Raw genomic sequence first — 10,506 nt, 5'->3', positions numbered from 1 at the left:
AAGCAGTGATGTCGGGTGACGGCGCGTGCGGCGTGTGGACTACAAACGCCCCCGGGAGGACCACAGGCCGGTAGCCTTGGTAGCTCTACTGTGGGCTACCTGTGAGCTTCACTAATACTCACATCCGATAGTGTGGATTAGCTCTGAAAGCAGTGATGTCGGGCGACGGCGCGTGCGGCGTGTGGACTACAAACGCCCCCGGGAGGACCACAGGCCGGTAGCCTTGGTAGCTCTACTGTGGGCTACCTGTGAGCTTCACTAATACTCACATCCGATAGTGTGGATTAGCTCTGAAAGCAGTGATGTCGGGCGACGGCGCGTGCGGCGTGTGGACTACAAACGCCCCCGGGAGGACCACAGGCCGGTAGCCTTGGTAGCTCTACTGTGGGCTACCTGTGGGCTTCACTAATACTCACATCCGATAGTGTGGATTAGCTCTGAAAGCAGTGATGTCGGGCGACGGCGCGTGCGGCGTGTGGACTACAAACGCCCCCGGGAGGACCACAGGCCGGTAGCCTTGGTAGCTCTACTGTGGGCTACCTGTGAGCTTCACTAATACTCACATCCGATAGTGTGGATTAGCTCTGAAAGCAGTGATGTCGGGCGACGGCGCGTGCGGCGTGTGGACTACAAACGCCCCCGGGAGGACCACAGGCCGGTAGCCTTGGTAGCTCTACTGTGGGCTACCTGTGAGCTTCACTAATACTCACATCCGATAGTGTGGATTAGCTCTGAAAGCAGTGATGTCGGGCGACGGCGCGTGCGGCGTGTGGACTACAAACGCCCCCGGGAGGACCACAGGCCGGTAGCCTTGGTAGCTCTACTGTGGGCTACCTGTGAGCTTCACTAATACTCACATCCGATAGTGTGGATTAGCTCTGAAAGCAGTGATGTCGGGCGACGGCGCGTGCGGCGTGTGGACTACAAACGCCCCCGGGAGGACCACAGGCCGGTAGCCTTGGTAGCTCTACTGTGGGCTACCTGTGGGCTTCACTAATACTCACATCCGATAGTGCGGGTTGGCTCTGAAGGCGGTGATGTCAGGCGACGGCGCGTGCGGCGTGTGGACTACAAACGCCCCCGGGAGCACTACGGGCCGGTAGCCTTGGTAGCTCTACTGTGGACTACACTAGTACTCACATCCGATAGTGCGGGTTGGCTCTGAAAGCAGTGATGTCAGGCGACGGCGCGTGCGGCGTGTGGACTACAAACGCCCCCGGGAGCACTACGGGCCGGTAGCCTTGGTAGATCTACTGTGGTATACACTAGTACTCACATGCGATAGTGCGGGTTGGCTCTGAAGGCAGTGATGTCGGGTGACGGCGCGTGCGGCGTGTGAACTACAAACGCCCCCGGGAGGACCACAGGCCGGTAGCCTTGAGCGCGCAACTCCACGCTGTGGGATACCTGTTAGATGATAAACGTTTTTAATACTTATTATTTATGTTTATGAATTACGGCACATTCATAAACATAAAGGTTCCAGCAGTAGAGTATAAGATCACTCCGACTTTCCTTGTGGATTTTGCAAAAGGCGATTATATGCGAACGTCATTGCGCCGGTGTCGACGTGAATTTTTCACTTACTAAAAAGTGCCCAGAACTAAACAATAACGTCAAGCAAATAAGGTCTGGATGCCGATGTCGAATTTAGATGCGACTTGACTTAGGTTGATGTCACAAAATATTTATTAACATTACCTTATTCCATCCGAAGCCGGAGAAGCGCGTGTCGTACTTGGGAACTGAACGGTGGACCACTAGATACGGCTCGTAGTCAGACTGCCACTCTACCTGTAATTACAATTCAATGATGAAGTTTATTGGGTAGGCGTGTGGGTCCTATTGTTTAGACGCCGAGAGGCGCGGTAGCATATAATCATACTAGTCTCATAAAGGGGCCTTAGCCACTCTTGGGCCCTGAACGGAGTCATGTCCTTAGACGCGTGAGCCACGATTGTTTTTTTTTTGTAGCTCGGACGTGTCGCAAGACGACACTGCGTCTGGAAATACTTACCTCATAAGGAGCAATGGCTACGCTCCACCTCGAGTAGTTGGTTGCTCGATAGCCCCTGGGCCACTCGTGGGCTCTGATCAGGACCACATTACCACTGTCATCAGATGCGATAAAACACTATATTTCGGTAAACTTATTTTATAAGGAGCAGTGGCTACAGACCACCTGGAATAGTTGATAGCCCAGGGCCACTCGAGAGCCGTGAATGGGGTTTATCACTGTCGTCAGATGCGCAAAAACAATGTATTTAGATAAACGAACCTCATAAGGAGCTGGCTACAGACCATCTTAAGTAATTAGTGGTCATATGGCCCCTGGGACACATCTCCGATGCTGTTATAAACTCACCTCATAAGGAGCAGTGGCTATGGACCACCTCGAGTAGTTAGTGGCCCGGTGGCCCCTGAGCCACTCGCGGGCCCTAAAGGGAGCCACTTCGCCCGAGTCTCTTGTATCATGCATGCTAAGATGTAAGAAAACACTGCATTTAGATTAACTCACCTCTTATGGTGCAGTGGCTACGCTCCACCTCGAGTAGTTAGTGGCCCGATGGCCCCTGGGCCACTCGCGGGCCCTGAAAGGGGCCACGTCCCCGGTGCCGTGGGTCCCAATTCGCGCGAGCAACGCTAGCTTGTTTAACGGATTTATCACACTCACCTCATATGGCGCAGTGGCTACGCTCCACCTCGAGTAGTTAGTGGCCCGATGGCCCCTGGGCCACTCGCGGGCCCTGAAGGGGGCCACGTCCCCGGTGCCGTGGGTCCCAATTCGCGCGAGCAACGCTAGCTTGTTTAACGGATTTATCACACTCACCTCATATGGCGCAGTGGCTACGCTCCACCTCGAGTAGTTAGTGGCCCGATGGCCCCTGGGCCACTCGCGGGCCCTGAAGGGGGCCACGTCCCCGGTGCCGTGGGTCCCAATTCGCGCGAGCAACGCTAGCTTGTTTAACGGATTTATCACACTCACCTCATATGGCGCAGTGGCTACGCTCCACCTCGAGTAGTTAGTGGCCCGATGGCCCCTGGGCCACTCGCGGGCCCTGAAGGGGGCCACGTCCCCGGTCCCGTGGGTCCCAATCCGCGCGAGCAAGGCTGGCTTGTTACACGGATGTATCACACTCACCTCATATGGTGCAGTGGCTATGGACCACCTCGAGTAGTTAGTGGCCCGATGGCCCCTGGGCCACTCGCGGGCCCTGAAGGGGGCCACGTCTCCGGTCCCGTGGGTTCAGATTTACGCGAGCAACTTAGACTTGTTACACACATATATTACACTAACCTCATATGGTGCAGTGGCTACGCTCCACCTCGAGTAGTTAGTGGCCCGATGGCCCCTGGGCCACTCGCGGGCCCTGAAGGGGGCCACGTCCCCGGTCCCGTGGGTCCCAATCCGCGCGAGCAAGGCTGGCTTGTTACACGGATGTATCACACTCACCTCATATGGTGCAGTGGCTATGGACCACCTCGAGTAGTTAGTGGCCCGATGGCCCCTGGGCCACTCGCGGGCCCTGAAGGGGGCCACGTCTCCGGTCCCGTGGGTTCAGATTTACGCGAGCAACTTAGACTTGTTACACACATATATTACACTAACCTCATATGGTGCAGTGGCTACGCTCCACCTCGAGTAGTTAGTGGCCCGATGGCCCCTGGGCCACTCGCGGGCCCTGAATGGGGCCACGTCCCCGGTCCCGTGGGTCCCAATCCGCGCGAGCAAGGCTGGCTTGTTGCGCGGCGGCGACGCGCGGTAACGCTGCGTTTCGAACGCGGGGACTACTAAGCACTGAAGAAATAAAAATTAAAACGCTGTAATCAATATCCTTTAATAGCTATCATTATCATCTTGATATTAGCCACAGTACGTCTATTGCTGAACATAGGCCTTCCCTTATAATTTCAGATAAGCGGGTTGGTAGCGGCCTGCAACCAGCGCCTTCCTGCTACCTTTATGAGTATTAATAGCTATGTTACAGTTAAACTATTTTTCACTATAAATACTTAGAACAACAAGTTTTAAGTGTTGCATCAGTGAAAACTATTTTTAACTAGGGAAAACGTGTTGTTTCAAAATGATTTGCTCGCTTGCTCACTCACTACTTTACGCTGTGTAAGGGCACAACCTACCTAGATTTTGGCAAAAACAACTTTAACTGAATCATTTTGGAACAAAGCGTTTTCACTAAATATCTTTAGAACAACTAGTTTTAACTGGGGAAAAAGAAAATAGTTTTCACTGAAAACGGGTTTTAATTGTGACAGCTATACGAAAAAGAATTGTGATCCAGTTTTGGTTCTAGACCTAGTGTGTTACCTTTTTCTGCGGGTAGGGGTTGATAAGTTTGGTCGCGGAGCGCAGGTGTTCATACAGCCCCGCCATTGGCACGAAATCGACATCCATTAGGAACACGTATGGCGTGTTCACGTTCTCTAAAGCTACGTTGCGTAGGTAGTTCACAGGGTAGTGCACCTGCAATGATAGTTGAAAATCTTCCTTCAGACAGCAAACATAAATAAAACAGATAAGTTCTTAATATGCTATAACTGGCTCTTTGTTTTTAGCCTAGGCGCAAACCACCGACTTTTAGTTGGCCGATACCAAATCGGCGCAATGTGCGCACGTTTATACATCTCCATACTGATTAACAGCGCGACTCAATGAGGGCTATCGTTTTAGCGCTCACCAGTTAGCGCCACTGTAGAGTAAGGTCCTGTCACTTGCTAGTAGCGAAGACAGTGGCACCAACTGGTGAGCGCTAAAGTGGTAGGAGGACTATCGCATTTGAACTCATCAAGATGACGCCACTGTAGAGTAAGGTCCTGTCAATCGCTAGGGGTGCCAACTGTTAAGTATAAAAACAATAGCCCTCATTATCGGCCAACTAAAAGTTCCGACGTATTAGCAAGCTGAAGTGGCAATGGGCAGGGCACATAGTACGCAGAACTGACGGCCGATGGGGCAGAAAGGTTCTGGAATGGAGGCCGCGTACCGGAAAACGCAGCGTGGGACGTCCACCTATAAGGTGGACCGACGACATCGTAAAGGTAGCAGGGAAGCGCTGGACGCAGGCCGCTACTAATCGATCAACATGGAAAGCATTGGGGGAGGCCTATGTTCAGCAGTGGACGTCCTGTGGCTGAAATGATGATGATGATGATGATGAAAAGTTGGTGGTCTGCGCCTAGGCTTAATGTACATTTTGAAAAATAGGTAAGCTACATTTTTTCAAATAATAATAAATAAATTCTATGTATCAAAATTTTAAACGTAAGAAAAAAGAGAAGCACATCTTTGTATGTAGACTGCAGTCAATAGTGTCTCAAAATGCTCTGTAACTATTGTTCAACCCAAAGGTTAACTAGACGAGAATGCCAAAGATAATAAATTAGCTTTATGTATCCAGGGGTGGCCAACCGGTCGATCGCGTTCGCGATTAGTAGTCCAGTCGATCGTGGCAAGGCAAAAAAATACTACATGATTGTGTACTAAACTATGCTGTTTCATTTAAGATTTCAAGAAGTATGTAAGTGATAGATCGCCCAGGGTTTCGCTAGTAAACAGTAGATCTTATGTCTAATCAAGTTGGCCACCCCTGATGTATACAGTCGATAGCACATCAGACAGTCTGATGTGATTGATTCTGATTCAGACTATACATTTTTGTTGCAATCTAGCACCTATTACAAACTACATAAGATGCTGCAATGCTTACCTCCATGAGCTGTCGTATGTATGAACCATTAATGTTGTGAAAACTTACTTAAAAACTTAAAAGATTTTAAAGATAAAATACACACACATGCATTTATTTCATTTTTTCGGTATTTATTATTATTAAACTTAAGGAGTTAATTTTAACTAGTTTTTGACTTACCGAGTCATGTTTAAAAACGAGATGGTACCCGATATTGCGCCTCGCACTAAGCGTGTCGGACCAGTCGCGTATAAAACTTTCCAGTTTCGCCACCTCACAGTCTGACAGATAGATGGCAGCACTCAGTGGGCCTGAAAAATACATTATGTGCTTATTTTTAAGGCACTAGAATTCAAAATCCATAATTTATTGTATTAGTGTAGACTAATTTAAATTTTTAAATATTTTTCAAAACCATCTCCTGGTTAATAATTTATTAGCAAGTTTTAGTAAGTTAGCTAATAATAATTAGTTACTAAAAAGAGTTAGTGCTACCAATAACGCTACATACCATTATTTTAATAAATAGGTAATTAGTAGCTAGCTAAGTTTAAAATATATTACTGGATTTTTACTGTCTATTGGTTCTCCCTGTTTGATCCAAGATCCCTTTCTCAGGATTCGTAACCTTTAATATAAATATTTTGTTTTGCCTAGTAGGGAAAGTCAAAATAATAATCAATTCATGCACAATTTTTTACACTGAGCTTATTAAAAACGTAATTTAATTATTACCTTCCCAATGCTTGACTAGTCTTTCGAGGAACTGCAGCCGATCCATAGACAACTGCAGAACGAGTGTGACGTCAAAATTGTCTATGTCCGTATAGCTGTAGTCCATGTAGTACAAATGGGTGCGCAGTTTAACCCTCTGTGCGGCGCGGAAACTTATACATAGATCGGAATGATTCATCTGTAAAAATAAATAAGCAATTAAGCATATAACTATGTTGTTATTTAATTTTTAGCGTTAAGAGTCGCATCTCAAACTTTGAAATTTATAAATAACTTGAAAAGATCGAACTGCCTAAGGCGGTTACTATGTTGTCTGCTGTCTCAGAAACTGTAACACCAACAAGCTTGAAATTTGGCAAATAGGTTCCTTATAGTGTGTAGACATCCGCTAAGAACGGGTTTTACGAAACTCCACCCCTAAAAGGAGTAAAACGGGGTTCACGCGTACGAAGTCGCGGGCGGCCGCTATTAGTAGTATCTAGGATCATTTTTCAGAGATTTACACATTTTAAAAACAAATGCTTCAATAATTTCAATTTTGAAAGGTATTAATATTATTTACCTTATAAGTAACTACTTCTGTCTGCCCACATTTATGTAGTTTTTCCCTCAATAGGTTTCCATCAAAATTCACATACGACTGGTGTATATTTCTAAAATAATCTGCATCTCTAATCCTAATGTTATATTTGCCAGGCGAATTCCAATGTATCACCTGAAAAATATTCACAAATCACTGATAAATTAGCACATCTTTGATGTATCTTATGGTACAGACAACAGCACATCAAGCAAAACACAGTGGCGTCTTATCTCGTCGTAATACAGGCTACTTTGCATCGAAAATTTACAACTTGATGTGCTGTCGACTGTACATAACAGAAAATTATAGTAATTTACCTTGACATTATTAGTGTCTTCTCCGTAACAATTCTTTGCTAACGTCTTCGTCGACATTTGGACATTATACTGACAACTAATATTGTACACATATCTCGGATATTTCTTCAGTATCGCGTTAATAACGTCCTGATCAGCTAGGGTAGTTTGTCTTAGAGTGTCTAGGTTTTCGTTCACCGCATCATGCCATAGGGTGGTCCAGTCAGTGTTTCTTCGGATCTTTTCAAGGTCTAGTAACATCACTCCGGTGTTGTAGCCGCGGCCTAAGGCGGGCCATCGTTTTGAGGTCGCATAGTACCAGTCGCTTTCGTTTTCGACTAGGCCTATGATCTGAAAGGAGTATCACAGATAATGCTTTAACTGTCTGTCATGTATTAAGTCGCAAGTCTATTGAAAGATAATTTTGAGATGCATCTTGAGAAAAGCACACAATATGCCTCTTACTCTGTTAAAAAATAATCTATTTTACCTGTTCATCAGTCATATTCCTGAACATCGTCCACAATTCAGCGACATCACACAGGAACGTCAAATCTGAGTCCAATACAATGACTTGTTTCAACGTATCGGGCAGAATGTCTGGGAACAGCAACTTGACCAGAGCGTAGATGCCTGAGTAATGACTGTTTGGTATCCATCTTACTTGCATCAGACGGTTTTGAGCATTGTAGCAAGTGTATTTTACTAGAAAGAAGAATTTCATAATTAAATTCAGAAAACAAAATGGACAAACACCTAGACTAGATGTTAGTAGACAAAAGTAAAAGCTTTCATGTTTTTCATTAACTATGGTACGTTATAATAATTTCATTAAATCAACATTCACTTACCATCAGGCAAGTCCCATGTGTCAAAGAGAACATTTGTAATTTGCTGTGAAGTTCCATCCACAATGAAGTGGAAATGTATGGGATTCTGACGGTGGTGAAGCAGAGACTTGAGCATTGGTGTGATGAGTCTCATACACTTCCCCATACACACTAACGCAATGTGCACTGTCTCACAAATTGTGCCATATGCATCAGGAATCTAAAATATGAAGGATCTAGATTACAACTACGATTATTATTGTATTACTAACATTGTTAACAAAAATAAGACTTAGAATTAAAAATACTAGAATTTGTTTGTGCATCAATATTTCTAGACGTTAATTATTTTTTTTGTAAAAATACTACAGGAAAAGAAGCAGGTAACATTCTCTTCTTCCAGATTTCATATAATAACACTTTGTACTATTTAATCCACATTTGTTTCAAAAAATATACTTACAACAGGAACTTTGTAAGTAGTTACAGAATCAACGGACATTTGCCTCATGACGGACTGTGACAGCTGGAGTTGCGTCTTGAACACCCTGTTCTGTGTCTCCAGGACGCTGATCCTGGATATCAGCCACCAGTAGTACACCACTGAGATGGCCACCCATATCCCCAGCGGAACCCCTAGCCAGGGTCGAAGAAAAAGACATGACAACACATTTTTGGTTTTAAAATTCATATTTGCTGATCCCGCATAGTTGTTGCAATTATTTGGCTTTTATCTGCATGCAAGGATTCTGAAATAATAAGAGTAAAAATGAATTCTTAATTTAATAAATACCTTGGGAAGAAATGTTAGTATTCAATTAAAATTGTGTTTTTATCAAAACAAGATGAACACGCAATATGTTCATAATTTAAAAAGACATTATATGATAAAATTGTTCATATTATAATTAAAGAAGTAAAAGTAAAGATAAATACTGAAAAAAATATTTAATAAAAAAATTATCACTTGTTATCACATCACAAGGCTTTCACAGACTACTTGCACATGACACGCAAATTTATTTTATTTAAAGTAAGTCTATAGGTGCAAAGTTTTAAATTACCTTGATAAAATACAATAATTTAATTTTAATTAAAAATGAAAATTCAGAGAAACAAACAAAACTTTGGTGCCATGTCAAAGTGACAGTGACATTTTTATTTTTAAACATTCCTATTTTTGCAAGTTAGAATTATGAAATGACTTCATACAGCCTCTTGTGTCAGCCTTGTTTTTAGGGTTCCGTAGCCAAATGGCATAGTAGATTCGTCATGTCTGTCTGTCCGTCTGTCCGTCCGTATGTCACAGCCATTTTTTTCCGAAACTATAAGAGCTATACTGTTAAAACTTGGTAGGTAGATATATTCTGTGAACCGCATTAAGATTTTAATGCAAAAATAAAAAAATAATAATAAATATTGGGGGCTCCACATACTTAGAACTGAAACTCAAAAATTTTTTTTTCATCAAACACACGTGTGGGGGGTATCTATGGATAGGTCTTCAAAAATGATATCGAGGTTTCTAAAATATTTTTTTTCTAAACCGAATAGTTTACGTGAAAGTTGGTCCCCCCCCCCTCTAACTTCTAAAATAAGAAAATGAAAATACAAAAAAAACATGATGTATAGCCTGACCAGGAACATAAAAACCCTGGCATAGAGGCGCGTCAATTGCATTTGATAGTGCAACACTGAGTACAGTCGTACCTGTGTTAAATTAATAGGCTAACTTTATGTATCAGGATTTCAGGATTCAGGATTACGGGCTAATTTGATATTTTCATAAATTAACGAAAAAATATTATTATAGGTAACCTGGTTTAAATAAATTAAAATGAAACCATCAATCGAGCTAGTAGGATTTATTTTATTATTCATCAATAATCAAATTCAGAACTTGAATATTCAACTGCAATGTTTGCTCATGAACGCTTCAAACTCGGTACTTCTTTCCCAATTCCATAAAATTCAACACTTAGAAAGTGACAAAAAATTTTAAAATAGGTAGTTAGTTGAAACAAACCACAGCTAATTTTCATAGTGGACTGTACTATACGATAAACATCTCAGTCAATTTGACAACCTTTGTCGGAAACATTATTTAATGAAAATATTGTCCGAACCCTTAGTATTTCTCTTCGACAAATACTTTAACACATTGTAAACCACTTTTCTTTCACGACTATAAAAAGATTTTAGCAATTTAATTCACAAAATCAATTGCGCACATTTAAAATAAAGTTTGTTTACACTTTGACAGCAATAGACTGACATGCAAGGTGACATGACAATGAAGTTTTCAGTTACTGTGGGTCTAGACAAAGTGCAAATTATAATCGCAAACCAGTCGA

The 10,506-nt window shown here is 43.5% G+C and overlaps 2 protein-coding genes across 2 annotated transcripts; both read right to left on the bottom strand.

Annotated features, from left to right (window-relative positions):
• Positions 1–1,272: 1,272 nt before the first annotated feature.
• On the bottom strand, positions 1,273–3,615 carry LOC135080960 (xylosyl- and glucuronyltransferase LARGE2-like). Its single transcript, XM_063975683.1, has 4 exons — positions 3,611–3,615; positions 3,299–3,527; positions 1,702–1,794; positions 1,273–1,407 (listed from the first exon to the last, which is right to left on the bottom strand). The coding sequence occupies exons 1-4, from the start codon at positions 3,613–3,615 to the stop codon at positions 1,273–1,275; spliced, it is 462 nt and encodes a 153-aa protein (XP_063831753.1).
• Positions 3,616–6,432: 2,817 nt separating this feature from the next.
• LOC135080959 (xylosyl- and glucuronyltransferase LARGE1-like) lies at positions 6,433–9,277 on the bottom strand. The gene is made up of 7 exons (XM_063975681.1): positions 9,217–9,277; positions 8,616–8,901; positions 8,174–8,372; positions 7,813–8,027; positions 7,344–7,673; positions 7,006–7,158; positions 6,433–6,621 (listed from the first exon to the last, which is right to left on the bottom strand). Exons 2-7 carry the CDS (start codon positions 8,841–8,843, stop codon positions 6,433–6,435), a joined length of 1,314 nt encoding a protein of 437 aa, XP_063831751.1. The 5' UTR covers positions 8,844–8,901; positions 9,217–9,277.
• Between the last annotated feature and the right edge of the window lie 1,229 nt (positions 9,278–10,506).

The sequence above is a fragment of the Ostrinia nubilalis genome, chromosome 19 (genome assembly GCF_963855985.1).
Source record: "Ostrinia nubilalis chromosome 19, ilOstNubi1.1, whole genome shotgun sequence".
Classification (NCBI taxonomy): Eukaryota; Metazoa; Arthropoda; class Insecta; order Lepidoptera; family Crambidae; genus Ostrinia; species Ostrinia nubilalis.
The sequence above is the reverse complement of the archived record's forward strand: the minus strand, read 5'-3'. Positions and strand labels throughout refer to the sequence as shown.

Excerpts from the sequence above, each read along its gene's own strand:
- LOC135080960 (XM_063975683.1), bottom strand. Across the intron at positions 1,795-3,298 it reads TAGCCACTGCACCATATGAG|GTAGAGTGGCAGTCTGACTA; the intron begins GTTAGTGTAATA and ends TTGTAATTACAG. Across the intron at positions 1,408-1,701 it reads CCGGCTTCGGATGGAATAAG|GTATCCCACAGCGTGGAGTT; the intron begins GTAATGTTAATA and ends ATCATCTAACAG.
- LOC135080959 (XM_063975681.1), bottom strand. The coding sequence starts at position 8,843 with ATGAATTTTAAAACCAAAAATGTGTTGTCATGTCTTTTTCTTCGACCC. Across the intron at positions 8,373-8,615 it reads CTACTTACAAAGTTCCTGTT|ATTCCTGATGCATATGGCAC; the intron begins GTAAGTATATTT and ends TTCATATTTTAG. Across the intron at positions 6,622-7,005 it reads CAGAAGTAGTTACTTATAAG|ATGAATCATTCCGATCTATG; the intron begins GTAAATAATATT and ends TTATTTTTACAG.